General features: G+C 38.8%; 1 protein-coding gene across 6 annotated transcripts in view; it reads left to right on the top strand.

The window, feature by feature from the left end:
* The window catches only part of lrba (LPS-responsive vesicle trafficking, beach and anchor containing), a 240,332-nt gene that overhangs the window by 106,050 nt on the left and 112,800 nt on the right, over positions 1–21,482 (top strand). For all 6 annotated transcript variants that reach the window (XM_032563843.1, XM_032563844.1, XM_032563842.1 and 3 more), the window contains one exon: positions 7,323–7,489. In XM_032563843.1, coding sequence (XP_032419734.1) covers positions 7,323–7,489 — 167 coding nt within the window. The remainder of the gene's footprint in view (positions 1–7,322; positions 7,490–21,482) is intronic.

Raw genomic sequence — 21,482 nt, 5'->3', positions numbered from 1 at the left:
ATACGGTTTGGTTGGAGTTGGAAATCCTTCTGGGTATTTTTGGTTTGATTTATAGTGCGAATGTCTTGGTGCACCTAAAATGTGACAAAACTATTCAGCAAGAAATAGGAGCTTGATTTAAGTCAATAATTCTTTCATTTTGATGAAAAATTATTAGCTATAAATGAAATAATCTGCCGGTGGAATGAGACATTTTGGTTTATCCAATATTAATATTTGTATCCATCCCGTTACTGACAAAATTTCTAAATCAGGTATTGGTGACAATGTGTCTGATCCATGAGCAGATCTATTCAGTCTTATTCTATGCTTTGCTTTTGAGCGACATCATGATTTATTTTTTACTTTACACCTAGAATTCCTAATTACATTTTCTGAACCATTTGAGGTTTGGTGCAGTTTATTTATTTACATTTTTGACCAACTTCAACCCTGCCGTTTCTTTATTATTCATTTTCCACTGGTTGTTCTACTCCTAATCACACTGACTGAACAGATTAAAGTTGTTTTTACATGTTGGACTAAGCTTGTGAGGCTATTGACGTATTTAAGTGTGCTGTACTGGTGCAGAGTTATGAAATAAATTAGTAATTCAGTACATTTATGTCTGCACTTAAAAATGAAACCTAAGTCAATTCAGCTCTGCTTTCCTGTACTGGATCGGTATCAGCTGATAATAAACCTCATGTATAGCAATCAGAAGTGAAAAAAGTGAATTGTGCATCCCTAGTTATTTTTCATCAATACTAAGGAATAATCAAGTTAATCAAGCTCCTATATCTTGCTGAAAAGTTACTTGAAAGTTACTTTTCTCTCATTTCAAGTGGTCTAAGACATCTACACGAGAAGCGAGACCAAACATACTTGGTCAGATTTTGTTTTTGGCTCTCTTGTAGTCTACATTCTCTGCTGCACCTCTGTAATGTCACTTCAATTCCTCCCTCTGTTCATTTGTCATCTGCAGAAGATGATTCTCATAGTTCTTTTTGTGATGCGTGACCTTCAGACACAGCTCGAGTTATTTTGCAAAAGGTGGCACTGCAGACAAATGTAGCGACAGGAGGGCGCGGTCCTGCAGAGATGGGGAGGTTTCCTACGTAGCGAAGATGAAGAGGCCTGCAGCCGCGCATGGTGACCAGTCCATTACAGATGGACCGGACGGGAGTCGCTTTGATAAGTGTAGTGGCTGCGTTAACCTTGATGGCCACTAGCATCGGGGGCTGTTGCCAGCAGAAGGGATATGTTTCAACTGGATTAGATTATTTTTTTTCTTCTGACACAAGAGAAGGAAAAAAAAAAATCAATACTTGGGGAGCACTGGATGACAGGGGCATCATTTCAGAATTGAAGTAGCTGTCAGACATTGTCATTTGCTGACTTTTGTTCGCCATTGTACTTTTAAGCCCTCATTTTTCTCCCCCTCCTCTCCCTTTCACTCGCGTCTTCCCCGAGCCCATTGTCTGAATTCCCCCGGTGACGTTTTATGTTGCAATTTGAAAACTCGAGGGCAAGAGATCAAGTGCAAGAGAAGCTCTCTGAAACCAATTGGACTTGTTCAGAATGTACTTTTGCTTAGCGACACCCTCCCCAACCCAAGCCCCCATCCTCCTTTCTCATTTCGTCCTCTTGTCTCCCCAGACCTCCATTGTGCTCCGGGAGGAATTTATTTGTTCTGCATTTGCATTCTCTGATACTAGACAAGGACAAGCGTGATGGGTCGCCTTCTTCTGGACGCGTTCTCTGCCCGTTTGTAAATGAAACCCTCGGGGAGTGCTTGACGACGGACAGGAGAAATGAGAGAGCTTGGTAGAGCGATAGATGAACCTCTGAAAGCTTGTAGCCCAGATGTGCCACCGTTGTCAGGAGATTGCAAGTCGAGCACTTTAATAATGCCTCTGCTGTTTTACTTCTTCCTTCCACTTTTAGACGCTCAGTTATCCACTCCATCAGGGTTGTGGTGTAGTAATTCCTCTAGACATTTATCTGTCACTCTAATTCATAAACACAGGGCTGACATCTTGTAATGAGCTTCCTTTCTGTGGCCTGTTACACCAGTTAACCTGCTCAAATCACAGAAGAAAAGAGACGAGTTATCACATGACGACAAGTTCAGTGTTCAAGTTCAGATTTAATTTTTTTTTCTGTACCGATCCACAGTTTTCAAAGTGTGGCAGAGCTATCCGCCAACCCACTCAGAGAGAAAATCACCGATGCCCCCCTCATCATTAGCTCAGTTTACATTACAAATGCGCGTAGAAATTCAAAACGACGCAAAATAAAACACGTAGTTGCGGTGTTTCCAGTAAATAAGAAACCTAATTAAAATTGCACCTGAATAAGCTTGTTCACGTGATGTCATCCTCTACATCCTATCCTGTCTTGTTTTTTATGGTTTGCTCCATTGGCGACATCCAGTTGTTGATCATATGATCCATATAGTGCAAAAAAATGTTTCCATTCCAGTTTGGCAATGGAAACATTTTGATAAGGCCAAAAACACAGAAATAAAAACCTCATGTTAGTGCCAAAACTCTGTATCAAAGAACAAGTTGTTTTGAAATGGGCAGGTTTCTATTAAGCACATTTATTTTTGAAATGTCAAATTTGCAACTTATGGTCAATGGAGACGCAGCTACTGTTTGGAAAATCAGACAATGATGTGTCAGAAAATACTCTGGCTGAGAAAATATAATCTACCGGTATACTAAGCTAGCTGTATACCTAGCCTAAGCTAACTATACAGCTATATAGCTAAAGCTAGCTATATAGCCTGTATTGAGCACAATTTACATACTGCAGCTTTAGTCCTTGAGATGATTATTGTTCCCTCCTCTCCCCAGTCACCTCATTTCCTCTTCAAAACTCCACAACACATTTATATTTGTTTAATTTTTTTTAACCTCGAATGGATTGAGGGAGACGCGACTGGCGCGTAAGTGACTCGATTAATGCCAGTCATTATAATTTTGTCTTCACTGAGCTGTCTCCCACAGTAGAGTGGGCTTCCGCGCAGCAGCACGACCCTGTCAGCCAGGCTGTGTAATGGGAGGTGCTGCCCGTGATTACAGTGTCGTAAGTCATAATGGTCCCGCTTGCCAGCAAGCTGTGCCCTTGTGGCTGTCTGCTTAGCAAGCTGACAGAGCGTAGGCCCACCATCCGGCCGCCTCTGCTGCAGCTGACTAACATGGACAACTTAAAACCTTTTTTTTTTTGTTTTTGTTTTTTAGGTTTGGTTTTGAAATATGTGCTGACGACTTCTAAATATTTTTTGAGCTCATTAAAAAGTAAATAGGAAAGTGAATTGCACGTGTTGGCCTGCCACGATAACAAAGTCTGTGTAAGCAAAATTGTCCCTCAAAAAAACGCAGCTGGTTGAGGCCGATGCATTAGACTGAAGATTTTTGTCATCCAGTATTGTTTAAAAAATAAAAGGCAAGAAAAACAAAATCATGCAAAAGGAAATGATCTCGCTTGTTTCAGACTTTCTTTTCTGTCGTTGCACAAAGACACGAGAGTGAATCTGACAGCAAAATGTCGTTGCTTGGCTACAGGAGTACACATAAAGGATACTATTTGTGACTATAAATACTGTACATACCAAAAATGTTTTGAATAAATATACAAATGATATATTGCTAAATGTATATTAAGGCTGCAATAAAATCACTATTGAACTATTAAGACTTTGAGTAAAACTATTGAACTTAGCATTTTCCTGGCTCAGGCAATTTGAGTTTGTTTTCATTCATCATGTGACTAATTGGTTTATTACTTATGGCGATTTTCTTACTATTTCTACTTTGCACAGCATTCCAACAATTAAATGACCAATTCAGTTTAAAAACCCAATCACACACACAAAAATTTTTTTTACACCGGGTTATTATTTTAGTGAGCCTTTAGTAGAGGAGAATGCACCATCAAGTATTTTGTATTTTATTACATCTTTCTTATTAACATGACATAATAAGTCCTTCATTAAACCCACATCAACGGAGTGACCCCTGGCAGCAACGCCGACTTGTCCTTTCCACTTGCAGAGGAAACCCAGCTTAGCGTTTTAATGGCACGGCTCATACGTTCAGCTTCTCTGGTTGTTGTTTTAGGCCGCCGTCTTCTGGAGTTGGCCTTTTTGTCCCGTGGTTGACTCCGGCTTTTATATATGAGCGAAGCTCATTACGGCGTGGAGGGCTTGGCTTCATCACCTGTTTGGGCAGGTGATGAAGTGTTTGTTTATGGTTATGAGTTTGAACCCGGCACCGTTGGTTAGTGCTGCAGACCTTGCATGTTTCAGGCAGCCACAGATGGAAATGGACTCTGCTTCAGATCTCCGGATGAATTTGCATCGGTGTTATGAAACCAGATCAGTCGTAGCTGCGCATTTTCAACCGCGTGGTCTGTTGTGATTTTGGAATATTTTTTTTCTGCTGTTCTCAGTTAGTTTGGAATTTGATGCAAGGATCTTCCAGGTCTGGGAAAGTCTAACGCAGCATGGAAATATAGGTAGCACTTTATTATAACCATACCTGATTTAGTCTTATTTAGCCTTATTTAACCATTAATAATTAACCTTGAAAACATCAATGAAGGATGATTTAAACTAACACATTTATTAATGCTTTACCCATAATCATACAGATTTTGTTCCCTCAATTTAATAAGTTCCATAATCAAATTACAAGCATCTTACCACACTTAACACAGATCATAACTGCAAGATAATGGAGTTCATGTGTCAAATCTGGCCCGCCGTATCTTTCTGTGTGGCCCTCAAGACTCCAGGTTCCGATTTATATCAGCCAGTCCTCCCAGTTTCCTGTGATTGTTGAAATTCACGTAAAAATCAACAGATTCCCATGGGTTTTTTTTTGTCTCACTAATGTCTCACAAAAAAGAAATTTCCACAAAAATGGTCAAAAACATTGGGTTTAATTGACCACTAACTCCCTCCTGTAGGGCGCAGTGTTTTGTACTTGACAACACTGCTGCCTCAGCCTTATTTGATGTAAAGTTATTGGTTGGTCCATGATCAATGTGATGACTAACAAAGTCACATTCCTTCCTTGAAAATATTTCTAAATTAACTCCAAAAAATGTGTGGTTTTGTTGCCCCCCAAATATCTCAGAATCCTAGAAGGACTGAACAGTGTGAAAAGATGTTTAATTTTAAGAACGACTAAAAAATGCAAAGACAGTTGTTTGCTAATATTTTAACAAGTTGTTAATGGGTTTTATCGATACATTCTTGCACGACCGGCCCTTTAAGAACATTCAGCATCTTGTTTTGACCCAAAACAAAAATGAGTTTGACATCCCTGTAATGGAGTGTGAATCAGGTCAGATGGAACCTGGGTACATACAATCTCTTAAATTTTTTATATACTAATAATAAATACACATAAAAAATCACATCATGCATTACTCATACAATCGATAATAACTAAATATGCCCAAAACCAACATACTCAGTGCTTATTCATGCTTAATAACTCATGAATTAACTATCCTACATAATGTGTGTATATGTTAGTACACTCATGTGAACATTTGCAATCAGGAATAAACACTCAGTATGTTGGTTTTGATAGTCATTATGGGTAAAGCATTTATAAATGTGTTTCTACTTTTTTAAGTATGAATCATCCTTAATTAATAATGCTAAGTAACAACTCATTAATGGTAGTTAGGCTAAATTAGGAGTAGTTATTATAACGTGCTACTGAAATATATTTGACAGAGTTTCTTCCATTGTCCGTCCGTCCGTTCCAAGCGATGGTTTGTGGGAAGTTCTTTGTTCTCTAGAATCATCTGTAGTAAACATACAAAAAACTTCATTATTAACACCGAGCACACTTTAAAAAATCTGTAATAAATGTAAAATATGTAGGAACCCGGCAGCACCAAACACACACACAGCTTCATGTTTAAAGTTCCAAGCGCTCTTCCTCCTGTACTCTGCTCATTTAGCCGTTTCCCAGTTCATCACGCCGGAAGGTCAGGACCCACTTTAATGTCACGTAAAGAGACATAGATTGATAATTAAAGGCACGCAGCCTCCAAAGCAGCCTCCTGTAATGTGATTTATGCCTATGGATTTTCTGTCAGATCTGAAATGTTGGCTCTAAAATGGAAGAGAAGGGCCTATTATGAAATGATTTACTGTGGTTTTTTTGTTTTTTGTTTTTTTAAGTATGGGATGGTCTCTTCAGCTGTGCTTCTTCATTTCTAGATGCTGCATCGCTGTTGAGGAAGCAAACATCTTAAAGGGGCAGTGTTTTGTAAAATGGACTTTTTCAGCTTTACATCGTGTTATGTTATTTGATCACCACAACCATACCTGGAGTTATGCTTTGATGCTTTCATGCATGTTTTAGAAATCCTTTAATTTTCCATGGCGACCATTCACCCCTCCCAGCAACTCCACCACTCGGCTCCTTCAGACTAGCCAGCAGCAATTAGCAAACACCTGGTGGAACTTAGCTCATTATAGGAGCGACTTTTCAGCACAATGCTGGTAAAAATGTTGTTGGGGGTTAATAGAGGAGCCATGTTGTGATGACTTCCTGAAGGCGGAGTTTCAGAAAGAGCAGGTGCTTCTTAAAGAGACAGAGACCCAATTTCAAGGTGTTAAATTACAAAGTCAGATTTCTTTTGTTATATTTGGTATTTACAGCATCATTGTAACTATAGTTATTAGGTGGCACTATGTGCCTGGAAAATACATAATATCGCCCTTTTCAAGTTATTCTGTTGAAGGCAGAGACACAAAATAGCACTTCAGTAAGGGTTAAATGGGTTTCCAGGGTTTTTTTGGTCAGATCTCTCATAAGAAATTGCAAAATGCTAACGCAGACCTGTATGTATAGTATGACTGGGTGGAGCTATGGATCAGCCACAAGCACTGCATGAATAGGAGGCTAAAAAACTGTTTCTGAAATAGTTGTGAGTTTGTTTATAAGATTATAGCTATTCATTTCAGGAAGTGTTACTGCAGAGTTCAAAGGCTTGTTCTGATAACATATTCTGACAGAGAAAAATGGCCGCCCTGTGTTCTGTGGTACCGTGTGCTGGAGGGCGTTAGAAAATGCATGTCCACTGTTATTAATCAACATGACGCAAGGGCAGAAATGACCCGTACGCTTTCCGTTTATTCAGAAGAGACCCTGCAAGTCTCGTATCTCTACTCTGGTCTGCACCTGTGTGTGTGTGTGTAGCTGCAGATTTTATATTTTAGAATGATAAGAAGGGGCATTCCTTTGAAAAATTTGGGCAAAATATGACTTCATTTGCTCTCTGATTTATTTTTTTCCTTACCCTTCCAGTCGAACTGCGCCCAGTATGCGGCAGAGAAGCGAGACGAGGAGAAGATGTGCGACCACTTGATCAGAGCCGCCAAGTTCCGCGACCACATGACCTCCACCCAGCTCATCCAGAAGATCGTCAACATTCTGACTGACAAACACGGAGCCTGGGGAAGTTCGTCCGTCAGGTAAGGGCGAAGTTGGTACAAAAACCCGACATTAAAAAAGAAACACATTCTGCTGTTGCCTTAAGGCCCCCGTCTGAAAGGAGGATTAAAAGGACTTGTTTTTTCATTTTCACAACCTGTTCATTTTTCAACTCTGTGGGGACCATAGGTGCACTAATACAAATATCAATAGTTGTAATTGTGCTAATATTGAACAAGGTTCTAGATTAGGCCTGAAACGCCAAAAGTACGGCCAAGCGATTAATCGTGTCGAATTGATTATTGAAATAATCATCAACTAATGTAGTAATCGATTAATCGATAACTGGATTATACAGACTCAAAAAAAGGGCAATTGCTGAAGAAACAACGTACTCAGAGAAAGTAATTGGGCCAAAACTGAACAAAAAGTTTTACAATTTACATTTAAGATGAGAAAAACGTTGATCTGTAAATCGGTTGTGCCAAAGCTCTTCAAGTGAAAAAAGTTTAGATTCATGCCTACAAATTCTGCAACATCTTTTGCTAATCAATTATTAACCAGCAAATCTAAAAAATAATCACCAGATCAGTCTTATACAGTATTGGTCCAGCTGAGCTATTCACATGTTGCTAGAAGCATTTGTTTCGCTGCAGATGCATCCTTTGCTATGAATGATCAGGCATTCGCTAAAGGAATGCTTTCATGGCATTCAAGGCAATAAAATGTTTATTTTATTGCTTGTAAAATGATTTTAACTATTTGTTTATTTGCATCTTTTAATGTATTTAAAGCGACAAAGAAGTATCGTACATTATACCTTATTAAAAATAATCATTTGGGAAGAAAACAAAAAGGCACCTGTTTTCATTTCACTTCAAAAAATAAAATCTTTCACTGCTTCCCACATATACCTTCAACAGTCGCAGCTTGTTTTTTTTTGTTTTTTTTAAAATTAAATTATTAAAGGTGAACCAGCTGTCGGCCCGCGCGCCGAATGATGCATTGGCCTGAGAGAGACATGAAAAGCCATGTGAACAAGCCGGGCTCCCATTAAGAACAGAGGGAACCTTATCCTGTGTGTTTGTTTGGCCAAATGGGCAGCAGAATCCAGTGCGGCTATTCCCTAATGATGGCTGTTTGTGCAGGTAGTGTGTAATGGCTTAGCTGGAGACGGCTGCTGGCTCATGCTTGTTAGGCCGAGCCGAGCCTCCAGAGACTCGTCTGGCGGGGTTTAGCTTGCCGTCGGATCAGGAAGGCTATCTGTGACCGCCTTTGCTTTTCTTTTTTTTTTTTTCCTCCTGTAGCGGTCCGTGGTGAGTTATCTGTCCAGTGCTTTCCTTTCCTTCCTGACTGGATCTCCCTTTGTCTTTGCTTTCTCGTCCTTTCTTCATGTATGCTCACATAACACGCTTCCGTTTAGTATGGATATTGTGTTCTACGAGCCGCCGCTGCTGCCGCGCTATTGATGGCTTTCCTAATGGCTGCCGATAGGTGCAGGGAGCCACTGGCACTGGGCCTCGGAGCGCAGCCCTCTTTTAATAAATCACAATCAGTCCTGTGCCATTACATCAATATTTTTGGTCAATTACTGTGAAGGTCAGGTGGGTGCAGCTTTGCACTATAAAAGCCTGTGGTATGCAGACGCAAGAGAAACATCTGGTGCTGCAAACGCAACAAACTAAGACGGGGTTAGGGGGAAACCAGCTCTCCACACCTGGATACCTGCAGGCGTCGCAAGAATTCGTTCTAATGGAACATCTGCACCTTCAGATCTACACAAAGAAACACACACGGCTTCTTCCCAGCTGTGAAATTGAAAAGCACCAACACACGCAAGGCGACGTGATGGTGTCCTTTCGCAGCCGAGGTGTAAAGCCTCCCCCTCCTCCGCCTCGCGCCATAAAAATGTATTCCCCAAAGTTTCCGTTTAATAAAGAATCCGAAAATGAAAATATTATTTTCCTGCTGGCTGATGGGAATTGTTGTTTAGCTCACGGCAGGCATCTAATATCTTCTGACACGGTGTGTGACCTGCCTGAACGCAATTGGTGTGTTCATCATATCCAGCTTAGCGGGGCTTGGTTCTCTGGAGAACAGAGGTGTTTGGTGATTTTTTTTTTTCTCCTTTGGACGGCCGTTCGCTGCTTATCTGCGGTTCTCTCTTTCTTTATCCTCCTCTGTCACAACAAGCCAGTCATTTTCCTTTCCTTCTTGTCATTTAGACTTTGCTTCTCTATCTGCTTCTGTTTCATTGTTAGATTTTCTTTATTCCTGTCATTTTGATGCTTTGTTTGGTTTCACTTCTTCTCAAAACAGACAGGTTCACAACTTAACCAAAGGTACCGCTAGCTGCGTTTCCATTGACCATATAATTGCACAAATTGGAATTGCGGAAATAAATTTGCTTTATGGAAACAAGACAATTTTGGAAAAAGAACTTTTTTTTTTTTTTCTTTTTTTTTTTTACCCCTCCAGGGGGTATTTTTGTGGGCTCTAGTGTCCCTTATATGATAGTGGGCTGACAGGAAACGGGGAAGGAGAGGGGGGAAGACATGCGGCAAATGTCGTCGGGTCCGGGAGTCGAACCCGTGACGGCCGCGTCGAGGACTCAAGGCCTCCAAATACGGGTCGCGCTAACCACTACGCCACCATGGCACACCGCCGAAAAATAACATTTTTGATAAAACGTCTTTGTGCTAGGATGAGGTTTTTCAGTTGTATCAAAATTTGTGAATTTTGCAAAACTGCAATGGAAACACTTTTTTTCCATCACGCGTCACGTGGTCACCAACCGCATGTTACTACTGGTGGAAAAGACGAAGAAAACGACAGGAAGTGGTGAAGAAAATGACAGGAAGTGGTAGCAGGATTATGGTACGGGAGGTTTTTGAATTAATTACAGTGTGAACAAACTTATTCACATGTGAATTTAATTGCGTTTCTTCGAAATGGCCAAATCATGTTTATTTTTCAACATTAGCAGAACATTGACAAAGTTTTGCGCACATTTTGAACAGAAATGCAGCTACTGACATACCCTGAGAGTTTTTTTTCTATTTAATAGAACAATCACAAACTGTAGTGTTTTTATAATTACTCAACATAAAGTAGAACAGAATGATATGGAAAAAAAGATAACACTTTATTTGACGGGTTGCGAATAAGACTGTAATAACACCGTCATAAACATGACATAACACCTGTCATGAACATGAGTAAGTTTTCATGAATATTTATGACTGTTGTCATAAAGTATCATTCGGTAAATCATGCCACTTTTAATACAAAGTTGACATTATTAAAAATGTCTTTGTTACGACAACTTGATATTAACCAAGAAATAATGATCTGACATAAATTTGTTATAAATGTACAGTATTACCCATTAAACTTGAAAAATTATGTAGCTTTATGTTATTAGAGCTAAAGTTTACAACAAGACAACAGGAAGTAGTCATAGGATGATGATGTAGAACGTTTAGCATGTGTGATTTTAATTGCTTTTCTTATTTAACGGAAATGCCGCAATTGCGAAAATGTGGGTGTTTTTTGCATTAGTAGACAAAGTTTTGCGCACATTTGTAATAGAAACGCAGCTGCTGTCAGACACATTCCCGATAAATTAGAAAAATGACAAAAATGGATATTCTATCAAGACACTGGACATTGTTTTCTGTCTCATCACCAATGCCAGGAAAAAGAAAAAGCCCGCAAACAACACATGAACACCCCCCAGCCCCCACCCCACACGTAACAACTGGCAGATATTTCATTTTCACTCCAACATTCTCCCCCTTCCTCCCGCTCGGGGCTGCGGTCCTCTGAGGACGCCGCCGGCTGCCGTGTTTATTTGGGTCAGGAATCATCTCATGTACATGACACCTGGACAAAGTTGACAGACAGAGAAAGGAGATGAGGGCAGATGATGGAGCACGGCAACTCGGTCCCAGCAGACACACTCTGCTCTCGTCTTTCTCCCTCCTCTCACATCGCCTCTTTATTGCTTCCTAATGGGCCGGCTAACGTGCCGCAGTAGCCGGCTTTGCATGGAGAAAACAGGGAATGTGATGGTAACGCCGGCGTTATTCCTGCAGTAGCTTTACGCCTTTATGGAAACATATTTCACGTTGCAGACACCAGCAGCCTCCTTATTTCCAGTTTGCTCCACCCTCTCTCTGGTCTCCCTCCGCGGCTCCTTCTTTCCTTCCTTCCTCGTGTACGCAGCTCATTTTCTGCCGCCGTGCTGCTCTAATGGACACCCTTAGGCTAGAGGCTTCCCAGCCAAGGCACATCCATCTTTTGGCGTGTCACACTCCTGCCTGGCAAAAAATCTTTGTGATGTGCACTCCAATTTTTCTTCAGTAAATCAAATCTTCCTTCCTTCGGAGAGACGAATGCGTTCGGGTCGGAGCGTTGCAGAGAAAATCGATGCGGGCAAAATTGAAACAGTATGCCTCCGTATTGATCGGCGGGGAGGGATCGAAAAGCAACAGCTTTGTAACTGTTCAGCAGGACAGTCAGCTGACCTGTAATGGACAAACTATTGATATCAGCATTTCTCTTATCTTGTGCTTTGTCACTTTTTTTTTACTATGACAAAAGGTTGATTCTTTCTGTTTAGCTAATAATGAAGAATAATACCAGAAATATCTGATAAAAACACTGAGGAGAAATTTTCTCATGCCTTTTCAGTTTCTATTTTAGCAGTGTTGCTCCACATAAAGGGATATTTCTCAAAGAAGATGGTTACGCAATGTGACAGAGTGAGCAGCATTTTGTTTTATCAGTTAAGTCCATTGAACTCTACTATTCTGCTAGACAAATTTCTAGGTTTGGTAAATTGTCCTTATAGTGACATTTTATAGCACAATCAAGTAACTTTTGACTTCAGTTGTAATGAAAATGTATATCAAATATAACAAATTGCAATTTGGTGCCTTAATATTGGGCCTCTGTCTCTTTAAGAAGCTCTGCCTTCAGGAAGTCATCACAACATGGCTCCTTTAATAGCCCTCTAGCAACATTTTACCAGTGTTTTACTGAGAAGTAGTTCCTATAATATGAAGTTAATGTGCGTAGTTTCGCCAGGTGTTTGCTAATTGCTTCTGGCTAGTCTGGAGGACCTGAGTGAGGGAGTAATGGGGGAAGAGCTGCTGCAGCTCTGAGGAGGAGCTTCATCCCCCAGGGGTTTTGCACAGCTGAATGGAATAAGGGACTTCAGAGACTTGGTTGAATGAGGAAAACAAAAACAATTTTCAAATAGATGGATATGAATTACATTATGTGAATAGAAGTAGTAAAAGAGGTGGGGGTGTTGCTTTGTTTGCTGATAGTGAAATAAGATGTAAAATAAAGGATACTATGTCAACAACTGTTGAAGGTGTAATGGAGATGATTACTATAGAAGTGTTAAGTGAGAAATCGAGAAATATAGTGGTGAGTTGTGTGTATCGAACACCAGGATCTAACTTAGAATTATTTACTGAAAAATTAATAGAGCTTATTGAAATGAGTAAAAATAAAACATTATTTCTGTGTGGAGATTTTAATATAGATTTAGGAACCCAAATTGATTTAAATAGGATGTTTGTTGATACAATGTGTAGTTTGGGTTTCTTTCCATTGATATCAAAACCAACAAGAATTACGACACACTCTGCCACAATAATTGATAATATTTTTACTAATATTACGGATGGAGAGGTGCTGAGTGGACTCTTCAAAATCGATATAAGTGATCATTTACCAGTTTTTGCGATTTACAAAAATCACCAGAAAATTATTACTGTACCTGTGCCAACGAAAAAAGTGTTTAATATGTCAAAAAAAAATTTGGATAAATTGAAAAATGATTTGTGTCAACAAAATTGGAATAATGTATATGTGGATGATGTACACAGAGCATATGATGAGTTTATGAATATTTTGGGAGTTCTGTATAAAAGACATTGTATGACAACTAATTTTGTTAAGAAAGATGCTGTTGACAAGCCATGGATGACAAAAGGGTTGAGAAATGCTTGTAAAAAAAAGAATAATTTGTATTCATCCTTTTTGATGTTAAAAACGAAAGAAGCAGAGGATAGATATAAGAAATATAAAAATAAACTGACATGGATTATAAGAAAACATAAAAAAGAATATTATACCGACCTATTAACAAAAAGTAACGGTGATACAAAAGCAATATGGACAGTTATACATAGTGTTTCTACAAAGCATACAATAAAATCTGGTATTGCAACACACTTTTTAAAAGAAAATACTGAAATTTATGATCGGAATGAAATAGCAAACGAATTCAATCATTACTACGTAAATGTTGGTCCAAGACTTGCTGCTCAGATACCAAAAGATGATAGCGATGTTACCCAAAAAATTGGGAGTTGTCCAAACAGCATCTTTCTTGGAGAAACGGATGAGAAAGAAATACTGAGTATTGTAAACAAAATGGCGGATAAAAAATCAAAGGATTGGGTAAATATGGATATGAAATTTGTAAAGGAAATTATGTCTTATGTAATTAAACCATTCACCTATATCTGTAATTTGTCATTCTCATCAGGAAAATTTCCAGACGCCATGAAAATAGCAAAGGTAATTCCCATTTACAAAAATGGTAAGAAATGTATGTTTAGTAATTACAGACCGATATCGTTGTTGCCACAGTTCTCAAAAATTTTGGAGAAACTATTTGTAAATAGATTAGATACATTTATAGATAAAAATAATATATTAAGTAGTAGTCAATATGGATTTAGAGCCAAAAATTCGACATCAATGGCCCTTATGGAACTGATAGAACATATAACAAATGCTATTGATCAAAAACAATATAGTGCTAGCATTTATGTCGATCTAAAGAAAGCATTCGACACGATTGACCATAGCATTTTACTCAAAAAACTTATTAAATACGGGATTAGAGGGCCGGCATTACAGTGGATTTCGAGCTACCTGGAGAATAGAAAACAGTTTGTACAAGTACATGATACTAGATCCGAATTTTGTGAAATTACATGTGGAGTTCCACAGGGCTCAGTACTTGGACCAAAGTTGTTCATTTTATATGTAAATGATTTGGTAAATGTATCAGGGTTTTTCAAATGTATTCTATTTGCGGATGATACCACTTTTTTTTGTCAGGGTAATGATATAAAAGGGATGTTAAAAGAAATGAAAAGAGAATTTATGCAAATACATAAATGGTTCAAACTAAATAAATTATCTTTAAATTTGGACAAAACAAATTATATGTTATTTACAAGGAGACAAAGAATTGTAAATACTCCATTTAAAGTTGATGGTGTAGAGATTTGTAGAGTTAGTGAGGTGAAATTCTTGGGTGTGATAATTGATGAGAAATTATCATGGAAATCCCATTTGAATTATTTAAGAACAAAATTAGCAAAATCAATTGCAGTGCTTTATAAAGTACGGGATTTTCTGAATGATCATGCACTATTTATGTTGTATAATGCACTAATTGTTCCACACTTGGTTTATTGTGTTGAGGTATGGGGAAAGGCATGTTATACTAGTATAAAATCTGTTTTTGTTTTGCAAAAAAGGGCAATAAGAGTTATTGCTCGAAAACATGGTAAATATCCAACAAATACATTATTTTGTAATTTGAGGTTTTTGAAATTCAATGATTTAGTTGATTATAATATTTTGTTGGTTATGTATAAGGCACATCTAAAAACATTACCCTTAAACATCCAAAAAAATTTTGAAAAGAGAGAGAGTGGTTATAACCTTAAGGGGACACAGATTTTTAAGAAACCTAAATTCAGAACTTGTTTGAAAGAACGATGTACTTCGATACAAGGAGTCAAACTGTGGAACGACCTGCAAAACGATGTTAAAAATGCTAAATCATTACACATGTTTAAAAGAATGTTAAAGATTGTTTTTTTGAAGAAGTATGAAATAGTATAAAGTCAAAGTATAGTATTGTTCAGTTGAGATTGATGATTGACCTTGTTTTTTTGGTCTTCCTTTGTTTTCTTTTTTTTTGTCACATAAGACAAATCAAAAAAAATTTTTAGTTTTTTTTTTTTTTTTTTTTCTTGTTTGTTTGTTTTTTGTTGTTTTGATCCATAGTTGAGAAAAAGGGGCAGATATTATAAGATTATTTTCTTCTTTCTGCTACCTTTCATTTCATTTTTTTAAATTATTTTATTTTTTTTTCCTTGTATTAAAATTTTTTTATTTGTATTGAATGAAATGAATAAAGAAAGATAAAGATAAATAAGGGATTTCTCAAACAAGCATGAAAGAATCAAAGCAAAACTTCAAGTATGTTTTTGATAAAAGAGTAACATAAAATTAAAAAATGTCGATTTTACATAATACTGCTCCTTTGACCTATTTTAACTATTTTACATTTCTTCTGAGCATTTTTCAATCCCTGAAAGATTGAATGAATGGATTAGATAGTTCCAGAGTTATTTTTATTAAATTGTGGAAACGCACCAAACTGACCTTCTTTTTCTATTTAACCAGAACGGGAAGGGAAGAGTATACAAAAAGTTTATAAATGAAAACCAGGAAATTGGTACAGCTCTCTTTAGAACCTGATGTTTTCCTGGTTTCTCTCTTTACCGTTACAACCCTCTAATATTTACATTTTCAGATCTAAACTATATCCTTCACTTCATTTAGTTAATCCATGCCTGAAAAACACCACCACTCAAAAAGCCAAAGTTAAAGATGCTCTCATCACAATGTGGGGATTTCTGGCTTCTTTAAAATACTTACCTGCTAATACAAACATTTCCAGATTGCAATTTTTCTAAGGACCTAGAACATAAGAAGACATAAGAACAGCATTCCAAATGGAGTCTCTTGCCTTTCTGTTAAGTTTTTTGAGGAACAGAGCCAACGTCACACCAGCTGTTCCAGGCAGGAGTTGCTGTAATACACTAATTTTGAAACGTTTAATTGAAAAACATGTTTTTTTGTTGTTTTTTTTTCGAAATTGTCAGCGGTTTTTTTCCATTAAGTGAATTCATTTTAGTACCGTAATTCCAGTCTGCTCAATTTTAGTGTCAATGGAAACGCAGCCAAAGATACTGAGAATGGCCGCATTAAATTCTCTTCACTCCGGTCAGGACCAACCGAGCTAAAACCCGGCCGATCCCAATCAATAACCGATTTCTCTGTGCACGTCTGATACAAATGGAACATGTTAACATTGGTGCCCTCGTGGTCACACGAACCAACCACCCAACGAGTGTTTTAATATTCACTCACTTCTGGTTTCGGCTCAAACCCAAACGACGTCACGGGACCGGGTGTGCTGCAGTGAGGCCGTTTGTGTCACATCGCCTAGTATTTTGCTATATTAATGATTGCATGAGAAGCTCAAGCAGCAAGAATAATTTCCACTTGTATCCTCCTGTTGCAGACTTAAATCAAAATTATGGTGCATAATATTGAAAGTAATGCATGTGCTAAAGTCGTGGTCTGCTCAGTGTCTGCGCCGGGCCCTGCGAGTGTTTTATGGACGCGCTGTACATTACGACTGCGCCGGTACTCTGGACTCGCAGCTGAAAAAGGAAATGGGACTCCGGCACGTCAGCGGAGAATATAACCATAGGAAACAAGAGCATAACAGTTTAGAAAACACGGGCCCTCGGCTGTGCCGTGACACGGGAGGGCGAGGGGGAAAGATGAGGAGAAGGGAGAGGATGGATGACACGCAGAAAGAGAGGGGAAATGATCCGACTCAGAAGAATGAAGACGGGGAAGGTGGCACTAACACTTTAGTACAATTGCTTTTTCTTCAGATTGAGTATATTCTTTTGTAAATTAACCACATTACAAAAAAATTAAGCAAAATAAAATACTACTACTGTTGGGAGAGTTCCACAGAACATTATTTAAAATGGTAAAAACTTTTGTTTGTGTTGGCATGTAACCACTTTTACTTTTAAAGGGACAGTACTATGACTTTTCCTGGTATAAGGAAAAGTCATACCAGGAATGACTGGTATGACTATCGTTGTCTTCTTTGTGGTTTGCGACAGTAGTAATATCTGGTTGTTGCTCATGTAACTCATGTGATGTGTGGGGAAAAAAACACTTCCATTTCAGCTATTTTATATCACATTCAAGTAACTATAACCTTTAGTTGTTATAAATTTTTTTGTAAATATCAAAAATGACTTTAAAGAACTTAATTCAACATCTTGAAATCTTTGTCTCTTTGGGTCTTTGTCTCTTTAAGAAACTCCTGCTCCTTCTAAAACTCTGCCTTGAGGAAGTAATCACAACATGGCTCCTCTATTAACCCTTTAACAACAATTTTTCGAGCGTTTCACTGAGGAGTAGCTTCTATAATGTTTGCTAATTGCTGCTGGCTAGCCTGAAGGAGCTGAGGAGCAGAAGAGGAAGCTTGGAAACTACAGCTCTATGGAGCTTCCTCCTTGAAGGCGGTGCTTGGTCCATCCAGCTTTTTGGCACAGCTGAATGGTTGCCACGGGAGATTAAAGGATGTTTTTGATGAGGGAGTAACATTACAGTATGATCCAAAGCTAAAAAAAAAAGTAGATTTTATGTTTTAAACAGCAGTAAACTACTGCTGCTTAAAGCGGAAGTGGATGGACTTTTCATAAAAGTGGAGGGAGTCAGAGATTCCACCATCACTGAGGACATAGCGAGACTAGAAATTAAGTTGTGAGTTTGCATAAATTAGGTCAGATTGTATGTTGCTTCTAAACTAGATCATCCTCCAAATTAGCTCCATTTTTTTGGCTGGAAATGGCCTTTTGGTTTTCTTCTGAACAGCAGCAGTCTAAACACAAGCTTAGGCCGCCGTTCTGAGGCCCAGCAGCTGCAGCCGACTACCAAAAGGTTGTTTCCTCTGGTCCCCACGCTGGCTACTTGAAAACCATTTACCCGGAGCTCAAGTAGTGATCATTCATCTGCTTTGATGCAACCGTAAACACAAACGGAGCATAAATGGGTCCCGGTCCCTTTCCTATCTCACAGACTTCTTCTGCACCAGAGTCCTTGAATGGGTTTCATGCACACCCCTCGGGTTCATTAATCATTCACTTTGACGTGCGTCTGGGACTAGAAAAAGTTGTGACTCGAACAAAAAGGATGTTCTTTAAATCTCCGGGGAGACCATCCCAAGTTTGACAGATGTGCGTTCCACGGGTTCCATAAAATAACATGCCACAAGGGCCCCACCATGCGGTCTGGCTCATGGCTATGAATTAGAATATAGCCTCAATGATAACATTTACATCCACTGTATATACAGTACGGTGGCGGGGCCTGCGAGGAATAGCAACAAAGTGTCACGGCGAAACATATTAACAGCTGATGATGTCCATATGTTAGCACGGCTAAGTGTTGCAGCATATTCTGAGATTTAAAAAATGACTCTTGGCAGGCAATTTATAAAATGACTGCAAAGAGAAAGTGGTTCATTTGAGGTTGGATCTTTTAATCCTCACAGAAGCAGCGGCTTGTAGGGTTTATTTGATGCATAAATTTAAATTCTTAAGAAGAAGAAGAAGACCTGAGTCTGCGGCGCAGATTGGTGTTGTAATAAAAGGCCGAAACACCCAATGGGGGACCAGGTGGCTGTCCCCAACCAACAGGACATGTCCAACAATGAGTGGTGCTGATTAATGAACAGGTTCTAACAGTATTGTGAAAGGACAATTTTTGTTACTTAATTGTCTCTTCTCAAGCTAATTTTAATGTCAGATATAACCAGGCAAAATACAAAATGTGTTTTCTTTTTTAAATAATTCAAGTAACAGAACCCGACTGATCAACAATGGGCTCTGTGGTCGAGTTCCAAGACCAGAAAAGAACTCAAAGCCTTGTTTATGTTCCTCTAATGTGGATAAAACACAATTTCGCAATTGCTTTTTTTCTTTGTTCATTAAGAAAGGCAATGAAAATTTCATGTGAAAAAGTTTAATGCAATAAATTATAAAAATAAAAGAAGTGCTGCGACATAATCCTCCTACTTCCTATCGTTGTCTTCTTTGTGGTTTGCGACAGTAGTAATATCTGGTTGTTGCTCATGTAACTCAAACCCTAAGGCAAAAATAAACCAATTTCAAAACAGCTCGTTATCGACAAACAGGAGTGTTTTTTTTAAAAGTTGCATCAGAAAACCTTCTTTGGGCAGTATTATGTAAAATCTTTTTTTTTTTTTTTTTTAATTTACATCATATTATGATGATCTCAAATCAAAAACATAGCTGGAGTGTTGCCTTGACTCTATCACGAATGTTTGAGAAATCCTTTAATCTCCCATGGCAACCAGTCCACTGCGCAAAACGCCTGGGTGGACCCAGCCCCGCCTTCAAGACGAAGGTCCTCCTCAGAGTTGCAGTTTAAAAGCTGCTGCCTCACAGAGCATCCCTCCTCTGCGACTCCCCCAGTCAGGCTCCTTCAGACTAGTCAGCAGCAATTAGCAAACACCACCTGGTGGAACTGCACAATTGCTGAGCTCATTATAGGAGCTACTTCTCAGAGCATCGCTGGTAAAACGTTAGTAGAGGGTCAATAGAGGAGCCATGTTGTGATGACTTCCTGGAGGTGGAGTTGCAGAAAGAGCAGGAGTTTTAAAGAGACAGAGGCCCAATTTAGAGTTGTTCAGTTACTAAGTCCAATTTTTTAAAGTTATATCTGATATTTATAGTATTTTTATAGTTGTTATAAAAATACAATAGTTACTTGTTCTATAAAATGCCACTTTGTGCCTGGAAAATACATAAGACTGCCCTTTTAAAGTCCAAATATCAGTTCTTGACAGTTTTGGAGAGGCCTAGTCAAAGCCAAATCAGAGATTCAAGTTGTCAGACTCAGACTAGCTTAGTCAGATATTATTTATTTTTTTAATAATCTGAAACATAAGCAGCTTGAATCTCCAAAGGAGCAGATCATTTTCCCAGAACCTCCAGTGTGTTGTAGCTTTGTCTCCTTGCTTCCTGTTATCTATTGGTCCGTTCTCCTCTCCATTACACCTGGAGTTGTAATGGAACATTGGTGATGAAGCATGGAAGCATGCCTCTCATCCCCCCAAAAAAGGAAAAAGACCAATTACACCATCACACCTCCGCTCCTCGCCGCTTCACCGCCAACCGGGATTCTGCAGCTACTATCAGATTTATGAGTTTCATATTGCCTTAAAGTATATGGCTCGGTGGAACAAGGTCACGATAAAGGGTTGCTGATCAATATCTGAATGAAAAGCCGTTTGGGAAGTTTTTAGAGCTCTCTTTTTTCCCATCTCTTTCTCTTTTCCGCCTGGATGCAATACGTGGCTGGTATCGATTGTTCAGGGCCAGTAGTTAGTCAAAGGCTATCTCCTTTGACTAACCCCTTTGCAGCATGTCAGCGCCCCCCCTCTCCTTCCTCTTGATAGATTGGTATGCTTCCAGCCATTGTAATTACACCATGAGACCAGCAGGTCATTTATTTTGCTACTTTCAACATTAGGGGGGAAAAAAAAGAGAGAGAAAGGGCGTGCAGAGGGAATCACCTTTATCTTTAGAACCCAGCACTTTGTTCTGCAGCTAACGCAGAGAAGTCCACGCAGAAAAGTCACATGCGTAGCATTGTGATGATCGTCTTTTAGTCGTTCATCTTCAGCTTGTGTTCTGGATTTGCTTTAGATGGACCTGTCTGTGTATTTGGGGTCAGGTTCAGCTCCAAGTGTAGAAAGCCGAATCAGAAGAAGTTCAAGTTTAGCCTTATACTTCCCCTTCTCCCCCCTTTTTTTTCTTTTGGAAGACAATCCTAAAATTTAAACTGCTACTAAAGTTCAATTCACTACATTATTTAAATTTAAATTTACTTAATATTCTTACTGAGTGTTATCGTCAGGCACTTTACAGTAGCTTGGATGAGAGGTTTATAGAATCCATTCAATTCCATTGAACATTAGAGCCTTAGGAGGATTTTTTATTTATTTTACATTTTTCCATGTTTGGTTTGAAAACTGGGATCTTCAGACAGAAACATTCTTCCCCTCTACCCAGTCTTATCTGACCT

Source organism: Xiphophorus hellerii, chromosome 5, assembly GCF_003331165.1.
Source record: "Xiphophorus hellerii strain 12219 chromosome 5, Xiphophorus_hellerii-4.1, whole genome shotgun sequence".
NCBI classification, from domain to species: Eukaryota; Metazoa; Chordata; class Actinopteri; order Cyprinodontiformes; family Poeciliidae; genus Xiphophorus; species Xiphophorus hellerii.
Note: the sequence above shows the minus strand (reverse complement) of the source record. Positions and strands in the feature narration are given on the sequence as shown.